We start from the raw sequence: 27,560 nt of genomic DNA, 5'->3' as shown, positions 1-27,560 counted from the left end.
ACAGGATGTGTTTCAGAAATTGTAACTAATTATCAGCCTGAGGGTTGAGGTGAGGCTCTGCGGTTTGATGTTCAGTACGTGCAGAGACATGTGTGAGCTTCTTATGTATTTGAGTGACTATGAGCAAGATTCTCCCAGAGTGCTTTCTCCCAAAGGGTGACCTTGGATAAGGAGCTCATGATGTTCTTGTTGCCAGGCAGCTAGACCATTGGCAATGAGCTAAAAGTCTGTAAAAATGTGAAGATGAGGTGGACTGTTAGCCGGGGCATCTCCTAGCATGATTGCCTGGAGTCTGACTAATCCTGCTGACCGTTGGGTCCTGTCTTTGATCAGAGATGGCCTGGTTGGGACCATCATATGATATTCAAATATGTGGATATGGAAATAGGTGCAGGACTTATTTTTACATGAACAAGATAGCAAAGCATATTTCACAGTGTAAACCATGTGGCCTTGCATATCCAAGGGAAGAAAGAAAAATATGTACCATGATTGCTTCTTTTGACATAAATGCTGAAAAGACTTACAAGACATTAATTACATTGTTATCCAGATGGTTGGGCATTCTAGATGTCAATGTTAGAAGACGTGCTAGGAGCGGCCTTCAGGCGGTTTTAAATCTCCGGCTGAGTTTTTGAAACTTGATATTTACAGTAAACAATTCATGATAAAAAAAATGTGTAGGAACTATAGTTTCTTTGTGTCGAATAGCAAAAATTCAACCGAGTAAGTTGTAAAGATCTAATTGGCTTTATTGAGCAATTCCTCAATGGGCAGCATCCATCTGGCAAGTAGAGAGGAGCTCCAGAGGGTACAGAAAAGGAAAGGCTTTAAAGGCAGGACAAGGAAGTCATAACAGAAAAAAAGATCATTTTAGGCAAGGTTACCTCCCTTTGGGGACACAAGGGTCCTATTAGGTGGATGCCCTCATCTTCTTTGGGGGATGGAGGGGCCCATGTGGCAGATTGCCTCATTGGTGCTGACTAGACAGTCCTACCCTGACCGGTTAGACTCCATCCCTGGAGGAGGTTGAAGCTGCAGTTAGGGTAGGTATTTAGCCCTGGTTTGGTGACATGGGCTTGGCAAAAGTGACTCCACTTGAGGTCTGTTTTTATCTTTTTCACAATTTTCCCCTTTTTGATCAGACCCTCAGCTTAACTGAGATGTGATCAACATTTAAGGCGTTAGCACCACTCTCAGCCACCGCTGTGAAATTCTCTCAGGTTTCATTGTTCCTTTGGGTGGCATCCAGAGGTCGTGACTCTTTTCCTTAACTCCTGTGATGTTCACAGATCAAGGCTTCAGGTTCACAGTCTTTAAGTTGGTCATCTCTCCACTCCTTTTCTGAGGTTCCAGTCTTAGGGAGACCACTTGCTTGGTGGTTAGCAGCTTCGAACCTGCATTTAAAGCTTTTAAGAGAATAAAATGCACCAGGGAGTTTGTTATGATTACATAAGCAGGACACTTCTCAATATCTGGGCTGCACTTTGGAGCCCTGGTTCCCAAGACCCAAACAAATCACAATAAAATTAGTCAAAGAAAGACACCATTAAAGGAGTCCCCTTTTAATAAAAGCCAAGTGGCTTGCTCAGTGAATTGAGTTTCACCTTCCCCAGGAGTGTTCATTCAGGAACAGCAGGTGGTGGCCACAGCACAGACAGCTCCTTGCTCAGCTGAAAGAGAATCAAGGGCTGTCCTGGTGCCAAGGACAACTTTGGCCAGAGAGGCTAAGGATCTTTAATGGGCTGCTCTTGTCTTAGCAATGGGTTTTGCAAAATCTTCAAGAGCTAAGCAGAGGTTTTCTGATCATATTCTCATTTACCTTTCCTCCTAACCAGGGCAGTATGGCCCTGTCAAAGGAGGTGAATCCCGAGGCTTGAGTGCCTCCTGGTACATCTCTTCTAACTCAATGATGTAAATACAGGGGAGTCAACCAGTGAAATGTCTCGTTTGTGAAAAGTTAGGGGTCAGTTAGATAACCTAAGAGGCCCTGCCCAGCTATGCACCAGCCACCCAGGCATTCACAGACCCAAGGAGAAGGATCACCACTACAGACAAGGATCAATCCTGTAAGGGCACAGACCACTCCCGCTAAGGTGGCCTTGTTCATGGATTCACTCACAGGGATTGTTGCATTTGCCCATTCAAGCCAGGCGTCAGTTAGATTTTCTCCTAGCTTGGGAATAAAAAGTCGGTCTAATTTTCAGAGGTTACCCTTCTTAGCAATAGCTGGGGGGATCCAGATGATGGCATTATCCTTCCAGGTCAGTGCCAGACTAAGGGACAGAAAGGAAAGAAGAGTTTAGGTTTAGCTAAAGTAGAAAGTGTTGATCTGGCATCTGGGGAGGAAGCCGTCTACCTCCATGTCAGCTACTTCTCTCCCTTGTCAGTCTGATGTGGAGGTCCCCAGCGTCTGCACAGAACCAGATGTCAGGAGGAGCGTCTTCAGCTGGGAGGGGTGTGTCCAAGGTTCAAGCCCCTGAAGTGTGGCTGTCATCTGGGTGGTGAGGAGGACCTGGTGTAGTTTCTTCCAAAGAGATTTAAGAGCAGTCTTTGTTCTTACAAGTTCATTTTTATGATCTTAAAGTTATCAGAAATTTGTACTTGTCAAAAAGTCCTTTTCTTAACAAGAAAGGACTTTTATGGAGATTCCTCAAAAAGTTAAGAATAGAAATACCTTATGACCCAGCCATCCCACTACTGGGTATCTATCCTAAGAACCTGAAATCAGCAATTCCAAAAGTTCCATGCACACCTATGTTCATCGCAGCATTGTTCACAATAGCCAAGTCATGGAACCAACCAAAGTGCCCAGCAACTGATGATTGGATAAAGAAGATGTGGTATATATATATATAATGGAATACTACTCAGCCATAAAAAAGGACAAAGTCATCCCATTCACAACAACATGGATAGACCTTGAGGGTATTATGTTGAGTGAAATAAGCCAGACAGAGAAAGACGAACTCTGTATGACTCCACTCATAGGTGGTAGTTAACATATGGACAAAGAGAACTGATTGGTGGTTGCCAGGGAAAAGGGGGGTGGGGGGGAGGGCACTAGGGGTGAAGTCGTGTACCTACAACATGATTAATAATGATGTACAACTGTAATTTCACAAGGATGTTAACTTTCATAACCTTAATAAAAAAAATTTAAAAAGGGACGTTAAAAAACAACAACAACAACAAAAAACACTTTCTCAATCTTAACTAGTCCCTTTAAGGGCATCCAGCCAAATTGACCAAATCAATCCTGGAGGCTTCTGGATTCGTGTCAATCAGTCTATGCCTATTTTGCTAATACTAGTCTACAATGACTCTTCCACTTTCTGGTTAATTTCATACTCACAAAATTCATTCCATGCTTATTGAATAATAAATATCTCACTCTAGTATATTAGACTAGAAAAATTCATATCTAAAATTTACCACTATTTTCACTACCTGTCAAACAGACCATTTAGAAAGGGTGACAAAGTACAATATCTTATTTGAAGATGTTATAATAGCAGAGATGACCTATTTAGGAATGTCATGCTTATATTACCTTTTGAATTTTATTTTTGTTTGGTAAGCCTTCAACAGTGCTTGTATATCCACTTGTAAAAAAAAAAAAAAAAAAAAAAAAAAAGTCCTTTTCTTGACTCTCCTTGAAGATGAAGCACTTTTCCAGGGGCACTTTTGTAAAAGCATCAGAGTAATACAATAATTCTCTGTGAATGACAAAAGATTTAAAAATGCCCTTGATTAAAGATCTGGTGAGAGTTCCTTATAATGGAATTGACCAGGAAAATTGGTTATTTTTGTAACATAACTAGAATTTTGACTGATGACATTATACCAGGGCATATCAGATTTCCAGGAATTTCACACAATTTCTGGAACACTTAGAACACATACCTATATGAACACAATATAAAGTAAGCTTAGTATTACTTCTTGTTTGACAATGCTTCCCAATGACAATGATTTAACATATCAAATACAACTAATTAGTTTTTTAACTTCTCCCTTTTTATAAGGAGAGAGAACAAATCCTTTGAGATGTTCTAGGGCCCTCTGGAAAAGCCCAGAGTTAGTTCAAACTCAAAAAGACTTCACTTAGAACTGGATTTTGGGGAAGTTTGTCAAAAATACCAAAAAGTTTTAGATACTTGCTAAATAGGATCACAGATATTATGAATCAACACTTAATTATCTATTTGATCAAAGTGACAATAAAAGATTTTAAAGGCAAATACAGAAATTTACATCATTGTGAGTAAACTTTAGTTCTTTTAATATCGAGTGCATTGAGGTTAAGTAATCAAAGACCTGATGAAGACAACATGGAACAAAGATGATTATTTTGAGAGACTGCAAGATCTTTGTTTTATTTTTTCTAGGCAGTTTACTTAAAAAGCTAAAGAAACAAACCTTTTATAATCTCTGATTATCAAGAGCAGACCAATAGTTCAAGAAAACTTTGTCCTTTAAACAGAGAGAAAACCAAATGCTAATTTTGCACCAGCTTCCTTTTGATATTAAAACTTGTTTACTTAATTAAATTTATTCCAATCTGAGCCAGCCCTGGCCACACAATAAAATTCCTTTTCCTTATTATTTTTAGTGGTTTTATTTACATATATTAGAGTTTTTAACCCTTAGAAAATTTTAATTTCTAGTGAAAGCTAAGAAGTGAGCGATTATAAACTATCTTTTACATTAGCATTCAGTGAATTGGCATATTATAAATGCTTTTTATGATTTCTAGAAACAGGTGCTTCCTCATACTAAATTTTTCAGCATGACACAACATGTTTACTAATAGACTGAAACATCTTTAATTCCTCTCTAGATGGAAGCAAAAAGTGGATAGTTCATGTTTCAGTATTGCATCTTATTTGCAAATGATCTGGATATTCAGTCAGTTTAACTTAACTCATCATTTAACTTTAAGGTTACAGGTTACCAGAAAGACTTGGGGAGACTAAAGAAAAAGTTGACCTTTAAGCTTTTTATCTTACCTTCATCTATTTAATTTGCTTGTTCTTAACAACCAAGTTTAGATTACCCAGAAACACTTGAGGTCTCTCTGAGGCTTGTCAGTCACCTGCCCTAAATGGGCCCTGGGGGCTCTGCTGCAGCCTTTGTCACGCTGAGACCTGCACTGGTTGTGGGTTTCATAGGAAGGACTCAGGGGACCCAGGAGACCTAGAAATGGTGAGTGTGCGGCCCCGGGGTGAGGAGACAGGGAGGAGGGGCTGGTTGGAACTGGCCATAGCGGGACCCGGCCTCCCCGTGGTCATCTCCAGAGTCTGTGGACCCGAGTCCACCAGTGGCACTGCTTGGACCTCAGTCCCCTCCAGTTCTCAGTGTTGGGGCTGGTCTGGCAGCCAGGACCGCAGGCATCCTGTCCATCACTGCACACAGTGACTTTGGCCCCAGAGCCTCTCTGGCGACTCTGTGCCCACAGCCTTGTGTCTCCCCAGATTGTGCAGTGACCACGGGGAGGGTCATCAGGGAGAACTGTGACTCAGTCTCTGAGCTTCCTGCTTGGGAGGAGCTCTGGTCTGTGGGGTCCCCAGTGCCTCCCTCCTCCCCAGGGGGCACCCATTTTCCCTGAGTTTTCCAGATGTTTGGGTCTCAAATCTACAACCCTGTCCCCCTAGTCTAGCTTCTCCTAGGACTGCCAATAAGTCTCTTACTTTTCAGATCCCTCCTCATGTTCCCAAACCCAACTGCCCCTCTCCAGTTCACAGCATCATTATCAACTGCTCGTCCTCCATGGTGAATCAAACTGACCCCATATTTTAGCTGTGTATCATGATTCCCCAGAGCCATGGATGCCTCTTTTTTAAAGATCATATTTGTCTGTGGATATTTTACACGAGAGGAAAGCAGAGAATAACCACCTGGAACTATCTTGCACGAAACCCTTGTGCGTCTCCCCCAGGATATTTCTGGGCACAGACATCCTATGGGAAGTCCTTTGGGTGGAGGTCCCTCTTCAGAAACTTTCCTGGGTGAGCTGTGCTGTCAGCACCGCCCCTCCCTAGGTTGGTGACCTAGAAAAGATTTATGCATTTAAGTCTCCATTTTTCAATAAAGGTGAATATATTTAATCAACAGAGCTTGGAAGACAGTATGAAATAGTTACAAACAGGCAACAAAGGGGTGAATTTCAGAAGAAAAAAAATATTCCTGTGTTACATTCCACTTATTAAGAATTTTTGCTTTACTCTTTCTTGCCCTGAACGTGTGTAGTAAGTTTCTGAGGCCTGTTCTTTACTTCTGGATGTTATTAAATGAAATTCCAGGGGCTGGCCCCATGGCCGAGTGGTTAAGTTCGCGCACTCCACTGCAGGTGGCCCAGTGTTTCGTTGGTTCGAATCCTGGGCCTGGACATGGCACTGCTCATCAAACCACACTGAGGCAGCACCCCACATGCCACAACTAGAAGGACCCACAACGAAGAATATGCAACTATGTACCAGGGGGCTTTGGGGAGAAAAAGGAAAAAAATAAAATCTTTAAAAAAAAAAAGAAATTCCAGAACTCAGACATGCAGACCACAGTGTTCAAGTGTGATTACTTGCCATGGAAATAATAATTAACTGACCATTTTTTCTGAAAGGAATAGATATTTGGGATTGTCTAATTGAGCTCATTAAAGTGCCTTATAATTTTCTTCCCTATTTTCCATGGAAAGGCTGAGTTTAAGTGATATTGCTGGATTCTTCAAACAATAGATTTATGTTATTTAAAATAACAATGATGTTGGAAAGCATCTCCGGTGGGTGTAGAGGCCTGAGGGCAGTGAGTTTAAGCTAAGGCCCCCTTGGGCCTGCAGATGGAAGGCCTTGAAGGCCCAGTTGTCCTTCCTGGGGAGCCTCCCCCTGCAGCTGTCCTACTGCTCACACCCCCATGGAAGGAGCCTTTATCCTGAGAGGAGCTGCAGAGCCCTGGAAAGCTGGGGGTGCACGTGCTCATGGGGTGGGGAGTATTGCCCTTTCTGAGGCTGTGGTTGTGGTTCCTTAGGGCTGGACATTTTAACGTTATGTTTGAGTTTTGCACCCACACTGTAGGTGCACTGAGTGTAATCTGTACACGTTGAGAAGTCTGTGAAGATCAGGTGTTCTGTGGACAAAGGTTCATGAATTTGGAGTTCATGTGGGTCAGAAGCTTAAACTGAATTCAGCTGAGAGTTTCCTCACTTGTGAGGATGGGAGCTTGGGGGAGGCAGTGCCTCCATGCTCACAGGAGAGGGATGGTGTGTGGGGTTCCCAGAGTGCATTCCTGTGGCTGCTCAGGGGTCCCCACCCTTCTTCACAAGGCCAAAGCCACGCTAGGGGTGACATCTCAACCAACAGTGTTTACACCCTAAATTTGGGAATATGGTCACTTTCTGAATGTGGGTTTTCCTTCTGAACTGTAGGCAAGCAGGCTGCTTCTCTGGGCTGAGTGGAATATTCGTGTTTCTCTCCATGGACTCCTTTATCTATTGAAGGTTGCAGCCCTTTGATTCTAGTCTCCATTAGCACTTGGGCTTTAAACTGTAAGGTGACTGTGAGATAGAATGTGAGTAAGACAAGAACATTGTGGAGCCAAATAGAATTCTTGTTTCATTTAGGCAAGAGAACCTCGTGATGTGAGATGGGTGTATTTAAGTTCTCAGGTGCTTTTTCCATTTTTAGGTCAGTTTTGAGTGTCCCTGTGCCTAGAGAGCTTTGACATTTGAAAGGCTATGCTATTCCTAAGGCAAATGAATTTGTATTTTAATGGATGTGAGGAGAAAGCACTTGAATTTCTATTTTCAATGATATGAGGAAACAGTCAAAGCTTGTGTAAATCTTTGGAATTCCGACTTTATTGCAGGGCTTTATTGCAAACCCCAAATGTATAATATTGTGCTACTCCTTCCTGAAAATCTCCCCAGTGTGAAAGATAGTGGAGGGACCAACCATAATAGCCCTTGTCCTTTTAGTTAGAGAGGGGTTTGTAATTTTTTTATGTTTTACAATTGTATACCCTTTAGTGTTTAAAGGATTGAATCTTGGAGTGGTTTCCTTTGTAGAAATGTTAAAATTAAATTAATTTTAAAAACTGAAGTTAATTAAAGATAATGGTCAAGCATTGGAAAATGTGGTGTCTACAAATTTCTCTCATTTTAAATAAATAATGCATGGGAAAGTTTAAAAAATTCCTGAGAGGAAACTCCCTTAAGGTGACTCCCCGCCTGCTCGTCCTGCCCCGCTCCTCTGCCTGACTCCAACCTTCCTCACATGGCCAGTGTTGCTCACTGCTTCATCAGCCTGTTAGTGTTTCTTTCTGTAAAACCCAGCCAGTGTGAATGCCTCTTTTCTTCCCCCTGTCTCTTCTTGTAATGAGTGGCCAGGGTCCACATATTTGCTGTTTGACTGCTGACAACTTAAGCCTCACCTTCCCTTTCCCCTGGGCCTTCTTCCCTGGACGGGCTGATGAGAAAGCCTGGAGGCTCCTGCACTGTGGGCTGCTGCTTGCTGGGCAGCTCCTCCTGGGCACTGTGCTGCCCTGTGTTGCACTGTTGACCCAGCAAACTGGTTTCTAACTACAGAGGACTCCAAGTTGGCAGTTTCAGTTCCTTTGGGAGCAGGAGGATGAAAATGAGGCCGTTCTTCCTGTGGTCCTGAGTCCTTTATCTTGGGTGGAAACTCTCTGTCATTAGAGTGAAGATGAGACTGAGGCTGCGGTTGCCGCAACATTAGTGGAGGTCTGAGGTTACATGGGTGATTATACCCTATAAATGAAGTGAGCCCATCAGATGGTCACTCTTTAAAGAGCAGTTATTTCAGAGAGAAAGAAGACACGGGGAATGGCAGCCAGTAGATGGCAAGATTCCAGAGGGCTCACCAGGACCCCTAAGTAACTCTGTTGGTGCCACCCCTGCATCTATTACAACAAAGATCCTGACCCTCTGGGTTAGAGTGGAGAACACCACAGTCTGAGTTTGTCACAGCAAAGGGATTAGGTCAAACCTGACTTAAGCCTGGGTTCCTCAAACTCCATTAAGCAACCAGTTGTGGAGGAGGCCTCTGACCCTGATGGCAGTGGTGTGAGGTTCTCTGGAGGAGGGCCTTAAGTTGTCCATAGGCTCCTGATGAAGAAACTGTTACAGAACCTGAAGTGAGTTCGCTCACCCGTTGCGCAGCAAGCCACTATCTGACACTGGGTGTGGTGGAAGAAAGTAGGAATTTTATTTTTGCACAGCGCTGAGCAAGGAGAGAGGGCAGCTAACACTGAAATCCCAAACTTCCCAAAAAGCTAAAAGGAAGGGTTTTTCTTTGGGGTCTTAGGTAGGGGAGGGGGAGCATATGGCCTTGCTGGTGGGAGCTTTCCCACCAGCCTGTCTTTGGCTTTGAGAGGCTTGCAGAGAGGAGGGAGCCCGTGACCTTGCTGGTCATCAGCTTTCCCACCAGCCTCTATCTCCTTGCTGGGAGGAGACAGTGAATCCAGGTGCTTGTCCTTGACGGTGTCTGTGTCCACAGAGGATAGTGGATTCTGGAGCCAGGAAGCCAGGGAGTAAGCAGAGAATGAGTGTTTTGGTTTTAACCCCATATATGCTGGGTTGAATGTGGGGAAACTGATATTAGGGTCTATATCAAAACTGCCCCATGTCCCACGCTATATGCCATTAGAGCTGCTGTTGTCACCAGGTACTGAGATCTCTTGAAATAGAGGCTCTCACAGCACTGAGCATGTGACCCTCTACCAAGGCACCTATTATGCCTTTGGCCTTAGAGACAGCACCTTGCTGGCTGAGCCCAGTTAGTGACACCTACTTGTGATATGATGGAGGCTAACCGTGGCCAGGCAGCGTATGCCACCTGCAGGAGGGGATGGCCCTTCTTCAGTTTATTGAAATGCTGTGGTGCTGGAGGCCACCCCTCTCCCAGACACCTTGGTTCCCTGTGCAGTTTCTTAGAATGCACGGCACTGAGGAGTGCATGGACTTTAAGGACAATACATATTTGTACATGATGGAGCTCAGTGGAGAGCTGCTGCCCTTCATCCCTTAACTGGGACATCCCTGATGAAGAACCAAACCCAGGTGTCACCACAGCAAAGCAAACTTAAGGCAGTCATCTTCCTACTGGCCCAAAGTTGGCCTCTTCTGCATATGTTCACAAACTCTTGAATTATTGTCTGAGATGCCCCTTTGTGGTAAAAGAACTCTGAGAATCTCTTGACTCAGAGATACTCAAAACAGAAATCAAGGTAACACTTGTCTGTATGTTACTAGGTCTACAATACAAGGACTCACCAGGACACTCATCATCCACCTTGGAGTTCTGACACTACTGATAGTGACCATGGCACTTAGACGATACAGTGCCGTGCTCTCCAACAGGCATTCGATGGAAGTTTCCCCTCCCTTAGGGGTCTCAGCTTGTAGAGCACCATACTGGCTTATTGAGATCAGTTGCATGACAGATGTCCTGTTTCAGTCATCACCAGCAAATTGTACTGAGTCTGTCTTCATCTTCTTTGGAAAGACTTCAGGCTTTATTGATCAGAATTTATACAGTTCCCACATAACCTTTCTCTCTGCATCCATACACTTTGCACTATGTTTCTCATTTTGTATTACTATAGTCCATTTATTACAGTTTCTGACCCATATTGACGCATTACAGTGCACAGTGCACATTAGCATTGACTCTGTGTGTTACACACTGTATGGGTTTTGGCGAATGTGTAATGACATGGACCCATCATTTCTGTATCATGGAGTGTAGTTTCACTTCCCTGAAACTCCCCTGTTCTCCACCTATCGACTCATCCCTCCCCCACTCCCCAAATCCTTCACAACCAAAGATCTTTCTAGTAACTCATGCTTTTGTCTTTTCTAGAATGTTATGTACTTGGAATCGTACACTGCATAGCCTTGTCACATTGGCTTCTTTACTTAGGAACATACTTTTAAGGATCCTCCATGTGTTTTCGTGGCTTGATACCTCATTTCTGTTTATCACTGAACAGTATTTCATTGTGTCGATGCACCACTGATTGTTTTTGTCTGTTGGAGTCTTGAAGGACAGCTTGCTTAAAACTCTAACTCTTGGGGCTGGCCCAGTGGCACAGCGGTTAAGTTGGCACGTTCTGCTTCAGCAGTCTGGGGTTCGCCAGTTCAGATCCTGGGCCTGGACCTACGCACCACTTAGCAAGCCACACTGTGGCAGGTGTCCCACATATAAAATAGAGGAAAAGGGCACAGATGCTAGATCAGGGACAATCTTCCTCAGCAAAAAGAAGAGGATTGGTGGTGGATGTTAGCTCAGGGCTAATCTTCCTCAAAAAAAAAAAAAAAAAAAACCACCTCTAACTCTTGCCAATTGTGAATACAGTACCTACAAACATTCATGTGTAGGTTTTCTGTTAACATAAGGTTTCAATTCATTTGGAAAAATACCAAGGAGTCTTATTGCTGGATCTTACTCTATGTAGTAACAGCGTATTTTGTTTTTTAAAAAAATTCCTGTCTTCCATTGTAGGCATACCAAATTCCATTTCCACCAGCAATGAATGAGGATTACCTATAGTTTGCGTTTTCACCGATATTTGGTGTTCTGAGTGTTTTGAGTTTTACCCATTTAATAAGTGTTGAATGATAGCTTGTTTTATTTGCAATTTCCCAATGACATTTGATGAGAAGTAGGTTTTCATATTGCTTATTTCCCATCTGTGTATCTTCTTCAGTGAGCTGTCTGTTCAGATCTTTTGCCCATTTTTTACTTGGGTTTTTTGTCTTCTGACTTGAGTTTTAAGAGTTCTCTGGATATTTCAGATGACCAGTCATTTATCTGATAAATGTTTTACAAAGATTTTCTCTTACTTTAATTGTGTTTTTATTCTCTTAACACTGTCTTTCTCAGAGCAGGAGTTTTTCATTTTAATAATGTAAAAGGAGGAGTTTTTCATTTTAATAATGTAAAATTTGTGTTTGTTTCTTTTTGGTTTTGTATCTAAAAATTCATCTCCAAACGCAAGGTGATCTGAATTTTCTCCTATGTTATCTTCTAGGAGTTTATTCCTTTGGTATTTTACATTTAGATCACTGATGTGTTTTGACTTAATTTTTCTGAAAGGTGTAAGGCCTGTGTCTACGTTCATTTTCTGTGTGTGTGTTTGCATGTGGATATCCATACTTCCACGATATTTGTTTCAAAGACTTTCTTTTTCATTTGAATTCCTTCTTTGTCAAAGATCAGTTGACTCTATTTGTGATGGTCTATAAGGAAGGCAGTTGACTCACATATCCTTCAACCTTGCTATACATTGGTATTAATTCTAGGAGTTCTTGGTTATTGTGAGTTCTTTCAGAGGTTTCACAGGTGCAATCATGCTATATGGAACAAATGCTATGAATTTAGCTGCAGAATTCATAAAGATGTTCCATCTCCAGAAGTGAAAGTTCCCCTCTATTACCAGTTTGTTAACATAAACGGATGTTGGGTTTTATCAAATCCTTTTTTATTTTCATTTCACCGTTCTTTCCTTTCTGATATTAGTAATTTCTGTCTTCCCTCTTTATCTTCATTAAAGTTTATAAATTTTATTAGGCTTCTCAAAGAACCACGTTTCTTTTTTGTTTTAATTTTCTCCATTGATTTCCCAGTGGCATTGATTTCTAATTTTTATTTTTCCTTTTATTGTGCTTACTTTTGGTTTAATTTGCTATTCTTTTTATTATTTACTAAGGTAGATGCTTAGAGATCTTTGGTGTTTCCAGTATATTCTTTCAATGACATACATTTCCCTCTGGGCACTGCTTTTGCTGCATCCAAGAACCTTTGGTATGTTGCATTTTCATTTTATTTAGTTCAAAATATTTTTTCATTTCTCGAGACTTCTTTGATACTATGTATTATTTAGAGGTGTGTTGTTTAATCTCCACATGGTTGGGGATTTTCCAACTATCTTGCTGTTACTGACTTCTAGAGGAATGCCTGTGTGGTGTGAAAGCATATTTTGTATGATTTCTATTCCTTCAGATTTGCTAAGGTGTGCTTTATGTCCCAGAATGTGGATTGTCTTGGTCAGTGTTCCCCATGAACTTGAGAAGAATGTGTATCCTGCTGCTGTTGCATGAAGTATTCCATAGATTACAATGAAATCCAGTTGTTCCACAGTGCTGTTCAGTTCACCTCTGTCCTTGATTTCCTGCCTACTGGGATTTATATTTCTTGGTAAAGGGGTGTTGAAATATAGAACTATTATACAAGACTCATCTCTTTTTCCATGCATTCTATCAGTTCTTGCCTTATGTATTTTGCCCCTCTGTTGTTACACACATACACGTCAAAGATGGCTCTAACTTTTTGGAGAATAGACACCTTTATCAGTATGCAATGCCCCTCTTTATCTCTGATATTTCCTTGGTTTGGAATCTGCATTGTCTATAATTTATATATGGATGACAACTTTCTTTTGATTAGTGTTGGCATGGTCTGTTTTTCTCCATCCCTGTACCCTTCATCCTTCTGTGTCTTTATACTGAAAGTGAGTTTCTTGTCGACAGTATATAACTGTTTGTTTTTTAAAAATCTGCTATCACTATACCTTTCAAATATATTGAGACCATTTTGGATTTAAGTGGTTATTGGGATTAATATTTACCACTACTTTTACTGTTTTTTATAGCTTCCTCTGGTTGATTTTTAAAAATTTTTATCTATTTTTTTATTGTGGTAACATTGGTTTATAATATTATATAAATTTCAAGTGTACGTTGTTATATTTTGATTTCTTTGTAGATTATATCCTGTTATCCACCCAAAGACTAATTAAAATCCATCACCATACACATATGCCTGATCACCCCTTTTGCCTTCCTCTCTCCCCCCTTTGCCTCTGGTCACCACCAATCCAATCTGTGTCTCTATGAGATTGTTGTGGTTTTTATCTTCTGTTTATGTGTGAGATCATGTGGTATTTCACTTTCTCCCTTTGATTTATTTTGCTTAGCATTATACCCTTAAGGTCCATCCATGTTGTCACAAAGAGCCAGATTTCATCATTTCTTATGGCTGAGCAGTACTCCATTGTGTATACAGACCACATCTTTATGCATTCATCCCTTGATGGGCATCTAGGTTGCTTGCAATTCTTGGCTATTGTGAATAATGCTGCAACAAACATAAGGTTGTATATATCTTTATGCATTCATATTTTCATGTTGTTTGGATAAATAACCAGTAGTGGGATAGCTGGGTCATATGGTATTTCTACTCTTAATCTTTTGAGGAATCTCCATACTGTTTTCCATAATGGCTACACGAGTTTGCACTTCCAACAGCTGTGTATGAGGGTTCCCTTCTCTCCACATCCTCTCGAAACTTGTTATTTCCTGTCTTGTTAATTATAGCCATTCTGGCATGCATGAGGTGATTTGCATTTCCCTGATAATTAGTGATGTTGAACATCTTTTCATGTGCCTGTTGGCCATCTGTATATCTTCTTTAGGTAAATGTCTGTTCAGGTCTTTTGCCCATTTTTTAATTGGGTTGGCAGTTTTTTTGTTGAGATATATGAGTTCTTTATATGTTTTTTATATTAACTCCTTACCAGATATATGGCTTGCAAATATCTTCTCCCAATTGTTAGGTTGTCTTTTTCTTTTATTGATGGTTTCCTTTGCTCTGCAGAAGCTTTTTAGTTTGTTGTAGTCCCATTTGTTTATTTTTTTCTGTTGTCTCCCTTACCCAGACAGACATGGGACTTGAAAATATGCTAAGACCAATGTTGAAGAGCATACTGCCTATGTTTTCTTCTAGAAGTTTCATGTCTTTGATTCAAGTCTTTAATCCACTTTGACTTAATTTTTGTGTATGGTGTGAGATAATGGTCTACTTTCATTCTTTTGCATGTGGCTGTCCAGTTTTCCCAACACCATTTATTGAAGAGATTTTCCTTTCTCCATTGTATGTTCTTGGCTCCCTTGTCAAAAATTAGCTGCCCATAGATGTGTCAGTTTATTTCTGGGCTCTTGATTCTGTTCCATTGATCTGTGTGTCTGTGTCAGTACCATGCTGTTTTGATTACTATAGCTTTGTTATATATTTTGAAGTCAAGGAGTGTGATACCTCTAGCTTTGTTCTTTTTTCTCAGGATTCCTTTGGCTATTCTGGGTCTTTTGTTGTTCCGTATAAATTTTAGGATCCTTTGCACTATTTCTGTGAAAAATGTCATTGGAACTTTGATAGGGATTGCCTTGAATCTGTAGATTGCTTTAGGAAGTATGGACCTTTTAACTATGTTAATTCTTCCAATCCAAGAGCATGGAATATCTTTCCATTTCTTTGCATCTTCTTCAATTTCTTTCAACAACGTTTCATAGTTTTCAGTGTACAGATCCTTCACCTCTTTGGTTAAGTTTGTGTGTAGGTATTTTATTCTTTTTGTTGGAATTGTAAGATGGGATTGTATTCTTAATTTCTCTTTCTGCTACTTCATTGGTAGTGTAAGAAATGCAACTGATTTTTATATGTTGATTTTGTATCCTGCAACTTTACCATATTCATTATTTCTAAAAGTTTTTTGGTGGATTCTTTAGGGTTTTCTATATATAAAACCATGTCATCTATAAATAGTGACAGCTTCACTTCTTCCTTTCTGATTTAGATCCCTTTTTTTTTTTTTTTTCTTTTTCTTGCCTGATTGCTCTGGGTAGGGCTTTCAATACTATGATAAATAAGAATGGTGAAAATGGGCATCCTTGTCTGGTTCCTGTTCTTAGAGGAATAGCTTTCAGTTTTTCTCCACTGAGAATGACATTAGGGGCCGGCCTGGAGGCACAGCGGTTAAGTGCCCGCATTCCGCTTAGGCAGCCCAGGGTTCACCCATTCAGATCCTGGGTGTGGACATGGCACTGCTTGGCAAGCCATGCTGTGGTAGGTGTACCACATATAAAGTAGAGGAAGATGGGCACGGATGTTAGCTCAGGGCCAGTCTTCCTCAGCAAAAAGAGGAGGATTGGCAGCAGATCTTAGCTCAGGGCTAATCTTCCTCCAAAAAAAAAAAGAAAAAAAAGGATGACATTAGCTGTGGGTTTGTCATACATGGCCTTTATTATGTTGAGGTACCTTCCTTCTATACCCATTTTATTCAGGGTTTTTATCATAAATGGATGCTGTATCTTGTCAAATGCTTTCTCTGCATCTATTGAGATGATCATGTGATTTTTATACTTCATTTTATTAATGTGGTGTATCACATTGATTTGTGGATGTTGAACCATCCCTGGAATAAATCCCACTTGATCATGGTGTATGACCTTTTAAATGTATCATTGTATTTGATTTACTAGTACTTTGTTGAGGATTTTTACATCGATTTTCATCAGTGATATTGGCCTGTAATTTTCTTTCTTTGTGTGTGGTCCTTGTCTGGTTTTGGTATCAGGGTAATGTTGGCTTCATAGAATGAGTTATGAAGCTTCCCGTCCTCTTCAATTTTTGGGAAGTGTGTGAGAAAGATAGGTGTTAAGTTTTCTTTGAATGTTTGGTAGAATTCACCAGGGAAGCTGTCTGGTCCTGGACTTTTATTTTTGGGGAGGGTTTTGAGTACTGTTTCGATCTCCTTACTGGTGATTGGTCTATTCAAATTCTCTGTTTCTTCTTGATTCCATTTTGGAAGGTTGTATGATTCTAAGAATTTATCCCTTTCCTCTAGATTATCCAGTTTGTTGGCATACAGCTTTTCATAGTATTCTCTTATAGTCTTTTGTATTTCTGAGGTATCTGTTGTAATTTCTCCTTTCATTTCTGATTTTATTTATTTCAGCCTTCCTTTTTATTGGTGAGTCTAGCTAAATGCTTGTCAATTTTGTTTATCTTTTCAAAGAACCAGCTCTTGGTTTCACTGATCTTTTTCTATGGTGTTTTTAGTTTCTATTTCATTTATTTCTGCTCTGATTTTTATTATTTCTTTCCTTCTACTGATTTTGGGCTTTCTTCTTTTTTCAGTTCCTTTAGGTGCACTGTTAGACTATTTGAGATTTTTCTTGTTTGCTGAGGTAGGCCTTTATTGCTATAAACTTTCCTCTTAGAACCACATTTGCTGCGTCCCATAAATTTTGGTATGTCGTATTTTCATTTGTCTCCAGGTGTTTTTTTTTTTATTTCTCCTTTTATTTCTTTGTTGACCCAGTCGTTGTTCAGTAGTATTTTGTTTAATCTCCACATAATTGTGGCTAATTTTCTTCCTGTACTTGATTTCTGCTTTCATACCTTTGCGTTCAGAAAAGATGCTATTATTTCAGTCTTCTTAAATTTATTGAGACTTGTTTTATGGCATAATATGTCATCTGTCCTGGACAATGTTCTCTGTGCATTTGAAAAGAACGTGTGTTCTGTGGTTTTTGGATGGAATATTTTGTGTATATCTACTAAGACCAGCTGGTCTAATGTGTCATTTAAGGCCAGTGTTTCCTTACTGATTTTCAATTTGATCTATCCATTGGTGTAAGTGAAGCATTAAAAGTCCCCTGCTGTTGTTGTGTTGCTATTTCTCCTTTTATGTCTGTCAATAATTGTTTTATATATTTAGGTGCTCCTATATTGGCTGCATAGATATTTACAAGTATTATATCCTCTTGTTGGATTGTTCCCTTTATCATTATGTAGCGTCCTGCTTTGTCTCTTGTTACAGTTTTTGTTTCAAAGTGTATTTTTTCTGAAATAAGTATTGCTACCCCAGCTTTCGTTTCATTGCCATTTGCATGGAGTATCTTTGTCCATCCCTTCAGTTAAGTTTGTGTCTTTAGGTCTGAAGCGTGTCTCTTGTATGCAGCATATATATGGCTCTTGTTTTTTTATCCAATCAGCAACCCTGTGCCTTTTGATTGGAGCACTTAGTCCATTGACTTTTACAGTAGCTAATAAGTATGTACTTATTGCCATTTTGTTACTTTTTTTCTGGGTGTTTTAGTAGTTCTCCTGTGTTCCTTTCTTCTTCTCTTGCTCTCTTCCCTTGTGGTTTGATGGCTTGTTTAGTATTATGTTTGGATTCCTTTCTCTTAATTTTGTGATTACCATGAGGTTCATATGTAATAATCTATGTATATAGCAATCTATGTTAAGTTGATGGTCTCTTTAGTTTGACCTTTTGCTAAAAGCTCTACTCTTTTACTCCCCTCCTCCCACATTTTATGTTGTTGATATCATATCTAACCTCTTTTTTTGTGCATGTGTATCCATTACCCTCTTATTGTGGAAATAGACAGCTTTAGTACTTTTGTATTTTGACTTTCATGTTAGCTCCCTAGGTGGTTGATCTGCTACCTTTGTGTATTTGCCTTCACCAGTGATTTTATTAGTTTTTTTCCCATAATTTTCTTTTTCCAATTTGTGGTCTTTTTTCCACTTAAATACGTCCCTTTAGCATTTCTTGTAAAGTTAGTTTCTTGGTGCTAAACTCCTTTAGTTTTTGCTTGTCTGGGAAACTCTTTTATCTCTCCTTCCATTCTGAATGATAACCTTGCCAGGTAGAGTATTCTTAGCTGTAGGTTTTTTTTTTTTTCAGCACTTTAAATATATCATGCCACTCCCTTCCGGCCTGTAGGGTTTCTGCTGAGATGTCTGCTGATAGCCTCATGGGGTTGTTACTGAAAGTTTGGTCTCTGAACCCAATGTCAATCCCAATAACAAGAACAGAGTCTTGAGTGAAAAGGAAAGACAGCTTTACTTTGCCAGGCAGGGGGAGCAAAGCAGCACCTAGTGCCTCAAGAATTGCTAGCTCCCTGTTAAGAAATGGGTAGGGGTTTTTATTTGGGGTTTTAGGTAGAGGAGGTGGGCATGTAGCCTTGGCTGGCGTTTTCCCACCACTCTGCATTTGGCCTTGTGAGCTCATTTGCAGGGCAAGATAAGAGAATTCACACAGGGGTGTCCTTGGCTGTTTGTCTCTGTGGCAGATGGTGGATTGTGGTGCCAGGAAGCTCTGGGAAGCTTCAGTTTCTTGATATTCTCTGGGCACTAGTTTCTCTGTAAAAGAACTTCAAGGATCTGTATCAGCCACAACTTTAGTGGCAGCCCAACTTGAGGCCACGTGGGCTTTAACAATTTGTAACTTCTATTTGGTTGTAAAGCTCAGGGAGTCAGAGGTTAAAGACACATTTACATGTGAGTGTAACTAAAGAAGTAGGGGACTTGGAATGTGTGCTTTTAGTTTTAACCCCATATACACTGGGTTCACTGTAAGGGAACTGATATCAGAGCTGGTATTAAGAGCCAGGAACAGGGTTTCCTTTGTATATAACTTGCTGCCTTTCTCTTACAGCTTTTAGGATTCTCCTTTTATCTTTAATTGTTGACATTTTAGTTATAATGTGTCTTGGTGTAGGCCTCTTTGTTTTATCTTGTTTGGTGCTCTCTGTGCTTCCTGTACCTGGATGTCTGTTTCCTTCCTTAGGTTAGGAAAATTGACAGCTATTATTTCTTCAAATAGATTCTCTGCCCCTTTCTCTCTCTCTTCTCCTTCTGGGACACCTATACAATGGATGTTAGTGCACTTGATGTTTTCCCAGAGTTCCCTTAGACTGTCCTTGTTCTTTTTAATTCTTTTATCTGTTCACCTTGGGTGATTTCCTCTAGTCTTTTGTCCAGCTCAGTGATCTGTTCTTCTGTAACATCTACTCTGCTATTGAGTCCCTCTGGTGAATTTTTCATTTCTAGTATTGTATTCTTCATTTCTGATTTTTTCTTTTTTTATAATTTCCAATTCTTTGTTGACGTTCTCACTGAATTCATCCATTCTTCTCCCAAGATCAGTGAACATCCTTATAACTCTTAGTTTGAACTGTTTGTTATGCAGATTGTTTACTTCTGTTTTGTTGAGTTCTTTCTCTGGGGTTTTGTCCTGTTCCTTTATTTGGAAGGTATTCCTTTGTCTCTTCATTTTGCCTCTTTCTCTGTGCTTATATCTTTGTAGTTGGTGGGTCAGCCATGTCTCCCGATCTTGAAGAGGTGGCCTTATGTAAGAGATGCCTTATGCAGTCCAGTAGTTTGCTTCCCTCTTGTCACCAGTTCCAAATGTTCCAGGAGTGTCCCCTATGTGGGCTATGTATGTCCTTGTGTCATGGGATGGTTGCTCTTGCTGTAAGTGCCCAGGGAGGCTAGGCTGTCCTGCTGGCCAGCTTGTTGTAATGCTCAGTTGTGTGTGGCTGCCTTGGTCATTTCAGGCACTTTATTGGGCATGGGGAGCCCCAGTACAGTTGGCTACAAGGTCTAATAGCACACTCCTGTTGCAGTTTTCCTCTTAAGTGTGTAAGCCCCTAGAGTGGCTGATTGCTAGGCTCACGGTCTTACAATTGCTGTAGGCCTCTGGGCTGCAAGGCTGGTGTCAGCTCTCTTAGGGTTGCAGCTGAATGGGGCCAGCCCCAGACATGGGAGCACTCAATTGTTTCAGACTTTTGAAGGTGGGGCCGATCTCCTATGTGGCTGTGTCAGAAGCACAAGTCTCCTGCAGCTGACAGGCCCCACCACCTACGGGGTGACACACCCCATCAACACAGTCCTGCCTCATGCACATGCCCTGACCCACTGTAGTGGACCCAGTCACCCCAGTGCAGAGGCCCCACACAGTCTACCAATGCAGGCCCACCCATCGCACATGCCCTGCCCCACAGAGGCAGACCCACACACCTAATTGCAAAGGTTCCAGACACCCCACCTATGTGGGCCCACAAGTTGCCCAAGGGCTTGCTCTTGGGTGGGGCAGTCCCTAGTGTGGGTTGCCTGTCCTAGCTAAGCTGGATTAAATTGGTGCTCTAGTGGGTAGGGCAGACCCTGGGCTAACAGGCCAGGGGAAGGACTCCAGTGGCATCTGCCAGCGTCTGTGTCAGCATGCCTATATTAGGTCACAACAATGGCTCCTACCAGTGTCTCAGTCCCTAGAGAGGTCTCACCTCTCACCAAGATGCATCCAGAGTCTATCACATGAGTCTCTTTTTACCAAAGGACTCTACACCTTTCTTTCTGGTGATGGGTGAACTCGTGTGTGGGCCTTTCAAGAGCAGGCTTTTTTCCCCCTTATGTCTGATAGCTTTTCTGGGGTTATTCTCCATCATACTTCATAGCCAGAAAAGCCAGGTATTACGACACTTGTCTCAGTTGTGCCAAGTCCAAAAGCTGTTATTGTGGTAACACTCCCCTGCTGAGGTCCCTCACCCTCCAGGGAAGGCTTCATACCTTAAGGTTGCTCCCGGCCAGCTGTGAAGCATCATGGCTACAAGTTGGCTCTTTTTCTCTCCAGAAAGGAATTTCTGCCTCTTCCACCTCAGTCTGCACTGTCCCTTGTTGGATTCTTTTTTCCAGTTTGCAGTTCTCTCTGAGGGGTAATTGTTCCAAGAGCAGTGTAAATTCGTTGTGTCTGTGGGAGGAGGTGAGTTCAGAGTCTGACTTTGCCACCATCTTTCTCACTTTTTTTTGTCTTCCACATTTTTTCTACCTTCTCTGCTGAAATTGAGCATTTTACTTGATTCCTTTTTTCCTCTCCTAGCATATCAATTACACATTTTTTGAAAAATTCTTTTAGTTGATTGCCCTTGAGTTTTCAGTACACATTTACACCTAACCCACCTTTTCTGTCACATAACACTATAACATGTCACTGTCTGCGAACACTTCATAACACACTGTTCCCAATTCTGCTCCCTGTGCCTTGTCACATTGCTGTCATTTATTTCTCTGGTCCATAAGCTTCTCATTACCAAACACATTGTTGCTGTTATTATTTTAAAAATGTCATCTGTTATATTAATTGGAAAAATATAAAATATATTTTACTTTCATTTTTTCTATTCTAATCTTCTACCTTTATCATTTACTTTTCTGATAAATTGTTGAACAATTCATTCAAAGTAAGTGACTCATGACAAATTTCCTCAATTTTTGTCTCAGAAAGTCCTCATTTCTTCATTATTTTTGAAGGATAATTTTGCTTGACAGAGAATTCCAGGAAAGTGGGTTTTTTTAATTTTCAGCACATTAAAATGTCACTCTACTCTGCTCTTGTTGCATGGTTTTTGAAAAGAAGTCCAATTTAATTCAAATCTTTGTTTCCTTATACCTAAGGTGTGTTTCTTCTCTGGCATTTCCCAATATATTCTCTATGTTTGATTTTTCTCTAGTTTGGATATGATGTACTTGAGTGTGCACTTTTGTAGTTTATCATGTTTAGTGTTCCCTGAGCTTCCTGGATGTGCAGTTTGCTGGCTATCAATAGTTTTAGGATATATTGATGATTATTACTTCACTTGTTTTTTCTGTTTCTTTCTCTTTCTTTTCCTTCAGGTATTCCCATTATGTGTATTTTAGACCTTCTGTTAAAGAGGGTTGTCCTAGGCTTTATGGATATTGTGTTCTGCCTTTTTTGTTCTGTCTGATAATGATAATATTTGCTTCATTGTATGGCATTTGTCATTTCCCAAAATGTTCTTGAACCTGCCATAACAGAGAAATATGATGAAAGGTGATCACAGTAAAAATGTGTAAATAATTTCCATGTTCATCATGCTGTTAAATTGATGAGGAAGTGTGTACAGAAAAACAGTGAGTTTTGATGATCACATCATAGAATAAATGTTTGGAGATGATGCAGTCATACACAACCTTCCTACAAAGGGAGAATGGATGTCCAGTGCTGTCAGTCTTATGCATCCTATTATACAAACGTTTGTGGTGTTTCAGGACTCAGTGGTCATTGAGGACGTTGCTGTGAGCTTCACCTCAGAGGAGTGGGCTTTACTGGATCCTTCACAGAAGAAACTCTACAGAGATGTGATGTGGGAAACTTTCAGGATCCTGGCCTCAGTAGGTAAGAATGAGGACATTCCTTCACTGCATCAATTAGAGAACATGTCTATCTTGCCCATCAACATTGTTCTAAGATGTAGAATGTGGAAAGGGGGGTGTTGGTAAATAAACCAGATATGGTCATAGCTTATCATGGTCTTAGAATCTAAAAACTTTTCTATATCAACTTTCTGGGTCTGCATTTCAGGAAAAACATGGGAAGATCATGATATTGAAGATCAGCACAAAAACCAGGGGAGAAAACAAAGGTGAGTCACACTCACAAGAGTAAGTGGTCTCTCACATGAGAATCCTGGTAGGTTATGAAACTTTAAAAAGAAACAAGACGACCCATGAGCCAAATTTAGCTATGAGAAAAGTTTCACCAAATATACTTTCTGAAATGTGATGTACAGGATCAGCGTTTGTGAAATAGCTCACTCGGAAACAGTAATAACAAACCCTATACGTGAATATCACTGGATAATAGCAGGGGTGCAGTCCTCTTGCAGAGCACTCAATATATTCAATTTCACAGAATTCTGACAAAGCATAAAATCTAAACTTTTCCTATAAATCACAATAAATATAACAAATATAAAATCATTAGTAAAGAAATCATTAATGGGGCCAGCCTGGTGGGACAGTGATTAAGTTTGCACATTTGGCTTCAGTGGCCTGGGGTTCACCAGGTGCAGACTTGAGTACCACTTGTCAAGCCATCCTGTGGCAGGTGTCCCACGTATAAAGTAGAGGAGGATGAGCACAGATGTTAGCTCAGGGCCAATCTTCCTCAGCAGAAGGAGGAGGATTTGTGGCAGATGTTAGCTCAGGGTTACTCTTCCTCAAAAAAAAAAAAAAAAAATCATTAACAATGTGCTTCTCACTTTTTACAGAAGTCATATGGAATTGAGACTCTGTGAAAGTGAAGAGGGTAGTCAATGTGGAGAAAACTTCAGCCTTATTCCAAATCTCAATCTGATTGAGAAAACCACTGGAGCTAAACCACATGAATGTAGTGCATGTGGAAAAGTCTTCATGCATCATTCATCCCTTAATAGGCATGTTAGACATCACACTGGACACAAATCATATGAGTATCAAAAATATGGAGAGAAGCCATATAAATGTAAGGAAAGTGGGAAAGCCTTCACTTTTTCTAGTTTTCTTCAAATGCATGGAAGAACTCACACTGGTGAGAAACCTTATCAATGTAAAAAATGTAGTAAAGCCTTCACTTTCTCCAGTTCTCTTCGAATACATGAAAGAATTCATACTGGAGAGAAACCCTATGAATGTAAGGAATGTGGGAAAGCCTTCATTTCTTCCAGTGCATTTCGAGTACACGAAAGGAGTCACAGTGGAGAAAAACCCTATGAATGTAAAAATTGTCATAAAGCATTCAGTCATTCCAGCACTCTTCGAATACATGAGAGACGTCACACTTTAGAAAAACCCTATCAATGTAAGGAATGTGGGAAAGCCTTTATTGCTCTCACAAACCTTCGAGTACACATGGTCACTCACACTGGAGACGGACCTTATAAATGTAAGGAATGTGAGAAAGTATTCATTTATCCCAGTTCATTTCGAATACATGAAAGGAGTCACACTGGCGAGAAACCCTATGAATGTAAAGAATGTGGGAAAGCCTTCAGTTTGTACACTAACTTAAAAAAACACAAAAGGACTCACACAGGAGGGACACCCTATGTATGTAAGGAATGTGGTAAGGCTTTTATTTCTCTTCAAGTTTTCAAAATACATGAAAGAAATCACAATAGACAGAAATTCTATGAATGTAAAAAATGCAATAAAGCATTTACTTGTCCCAGTTCTCTTCAAATACATGAAAGAACTCATACTGGAGAGAAACCCTATGAATGTAAGGAATGTGGGAAAGCCTTTGTAGTTCCCTCAAGCCTGCGATCACACATGATCTTTCACACTGGAGATGGACCTTATAAATGTAAGGAATGTCAGAAAGCATTCATTTCTCCCAGTTCACTTCAAAGACATGAAAGGATTCACACTGGAGAGAAACCCTATGAATGTAAAGAATGCAGTAAAGCATTCAGTTATACCAGTTCTCTTCGAAAACATGAAAGAACTCATACTGGAGAGAAACCCTATGAATGTAAAAAATGTAGTAAAGCCTTCACTACTTCCAGTTGTCTTCGAAGACATGAAAGAACTCATACTGGAGATAAACCCTACGGTTGTAAGGAATGTGGGAAAGCCTTTATAGATTCTTCAAGCCTTCGATCACATATGATGTTTCACACTGGAAATAGACCTTATAAATGTAAGGAATGTGAGAAAGCATTCATTTATCCCAGATTCCTCCGAAGACATGAAAGAAGTCACACTGGTGAGAAACCCTATGGATGTAAAGAATGTGGGAAAGCCTTCAGTTCTCATCAAAATTTCCAAATACATAAAAGAAATCATTGGACAGAAACCATATGAATGTAAAAAGATGTAGTAAAGCATTTAGTTTTCTCAGTTCTCGGCAAAGACACGAAAGAGTTTCATATTGGAGAGAAACACTGTGATTGACAGAAAAGTGGGAACGACTTTATTTCTCATGAAAACTTTGGAGGATATGAGAGAATGCACACTAGAGGAAAAACCATATAAATGTAATGAATGTGAGAAAGTCTTTTGTCATCCCAGTTCTCTGAATGTATAAAAGGACTCACTTGACAAAAACCTCTTGAAAGTAAACAGCATGAGAAAGACTTCAGTTGGCCTACGTCACTATACGTGAAAATTCCACCAAAAAGAATATAAATGTAAGTAATATGAGAACAGTTGGCAGAAATTAACTTATGTATAATGCTCCAGGAAGTTTTCAACATGAAAGATTTGCATAAAAGTTGTAAATATATTGTTTACCAAGCCTCTTTCTTAAAGTGCAACATTGTATTGTGGATTTATGTTAATTACTTTCAGAAATGAACATTGAAGTGAGGTAATTCTACAAGTCATCAACAATAGTACAGAAGATTAGGGGCCGGCCCAGTGGTGTAGTGGTTAGGTTCATGCCCAGGGTTCACAGGTTCAGATGCCAGGCATGGACCTACATTGAGCCATCCATGTCAATGCATCCCATATACAAATAGAGGAAGATGGGCACAGATGTTAGCTCAGGGACCGTCTTCCTCAAGCAAAAAGAGGAAGATTCACAGCAGATGTCATCTCAGGGCCAATCTTCCTCACCAAAAAAAAAAAAGAGTACATAAGATTACTAGGTAGTGCTTTTTTCTTAAATCAGTCAATATTTTCTCTAATTTTTTTATCATGTTTTAATTGTTCTGTGTTAAGACATCACTGAAAAATGACAGTTTGTGTTTCTTGGGATTTTTTTTTTTTACTGGCCTTGTGTTGCAGTTCCTGGATGTGCCTAACCCATTGTATATGTTCCTTTCTTAGAGAAAGCTCCTTTTGGGGGTGGTGGGTATAGGAGCCTATTTTTACTTTTTATACTATTAAACAGTTGGAATAAATTTTTATGTATGGCAAGTTTATCAAAGTAGTTTCAATGAATTGTTACTTTCATATTTGGGTCTTTGTTCTTTGTCCTTCCTTCTGACTGGTGACTGATTTGGTGAACAGACCTTGAAATAAGTAGAGGCCTGTGATAGGGCAACAAATTCTAGAGCTGGACACATCACCCCTATATTGCATTATGTCAGTGAGGGTAATATTAAGAACCAGATGTTTAAGAATCCATCCCCTTTATGGTGCCGTGTTGGAATTCCCCAATGGCCTCACTTGCATGAGATTTGGAAGGCAGAAGCACACAAGGCCTTAGGCAGATTTGGGAGCCACGACACAGGGAGGGAGACAGTTATGTAGGAGCTTCAAGGAAACCACTTTCCAGCCCATTTTCTGGATTCTTTGAGTATCTTGAAAACCACCAACACCTATTTGATTTCCATTTTCTTACACGTGTATTTTCCACTCATGTTTTTACAAGTTTCACGTCAAAGATTCATTAGAGTTTGGATTTTTCTGTAAGGCCTCTTGTGTTCACCAGGAAACTAATTCAGACCTTTGTGGTTGAGAGTGTTCTCTGAGTCCCCGCTTCTCTAGATGATAGCTGAATAAGGTTTAATGTGTATAGGAGAGACCTTATGCTGTTAATAGTGCTAGTGAACACATTTTCCTGATTCACCATGACGTCTACAATAGGGCATAAAAAGAAGGATATGGGAGTCCATTTCTCTCCTGCATTGTGCAGTGGCTGCCTTGACCCAGTTCTTCCATGAGAACAGTCACCTTTCTCGTGTCAGGAAGATTGTGTGTTTCCTGTTACTTGTATCTGAACATATTCCCTCAATATGTTTTCAAAAATGTATGATTGTGTGTCATTAAAATTATATGCATTTCCTTCTGAAATGAACACTTCTGTAGTTGTTTCAACGATACATTTTATCAACTATTTTCTAAGCCATCGTATGTTAATAACTATTATCATGGTTTTCATTTCCTGAGAGAAGATATTAAAGTCCATATTTATTATGGGTTTCCTGATATACATTGCAATTTTCTTTACTTAATCATTATGCATTATGAGTCAGTTTTATCATGTGTATTCAAATTCAGTTATTTTTTCCTCAGGCTAACTTTATTTTTTATTCTTTTATATGTACAATTTTTGTCATGAAACTAATTTCTCATTCATTCTTCACCCAAAACTTAAAATCATGGTGTTTTCAGTGCCCTCTTGTCAGTGAC

The 27,560-nt window shown here is 40.1% G+C and overlaps 1 protein-coding gene and 1 long non-coding RNA gene across 4 annotated transcripts in view; one reads left to right on the top strand and one right to left on the bottom strand.

Annotated features, from left to right (window-relative positions):
• Positions 1-27,349, top strand: part of LOC124252365 (zinc finger protein 709-like) — a 42,246-nt gene extending 14,897 nt beyond the window's left edge. Inside the window, exons 2-4 of the mRNA XM_046685755.1 lie at positions 22,713-22,839; positions 23,026-23,086; positions 23,714-27,349. Of these exons, the coding sequence (XP_046541711.1) occupies positions 22,713-22,839; positions 23,026-23,086; positions 23,714-25,286 (1,761 nt within the window). The 3' untranslated portion in view covers positions 25,287-27,349. The remainder of the gene's footprint in view (positions 1-22,712; positions 22,840-23,025; positions 23,087-23,713) is intronic.
• LOC124252366 (uncharacterized) lies at positions 755-21,374 on the bottom strand. Of its 3 annotated transcripts, XR_006891949.1 has the most exons (5): positions 21,213-21,374; positions 5,901-6,053; positions 3,554-3,719; positions 2,360-2,527; positions 755-2,276 (listed from the first exon to the last, which is right to left on the bottom strand). It is a non-coding gene; the product is annotated as an uncharacterized LOC124252366 (long non-coding RNA). The 3 variants fall into 3 exon arrangements; XR_006891948.1 differs by having other exon boundaries at positions 755-2,527; XR_006891950.1 differs by lacking the exon at positions 5,901-6,053 and having other exon boundaries at positions 755-2,527.
• Positions 27,350-27,560: the final 211 nt, after the last annotated feature.

Source organism: Equus quagga, chromosome 14 (genome assembly GCF_021613505.1).
Source record: "Equus quagga isolate Etosha38 chromosome 14, UCLA_HA_Equagga_1.0, whole genome shotgun sequence".
Lineage (NCBI taxonomy): Eukaryota > Metazoa > Chordata > Mammalia > Perissodactyla > Equidae > Equus > Equus quagga.
The sequence above is the reverse complement of the archived record's forward strand: the minus strand, read 5'-3'. Positions and strand labels throughout refer to the sequence as shown.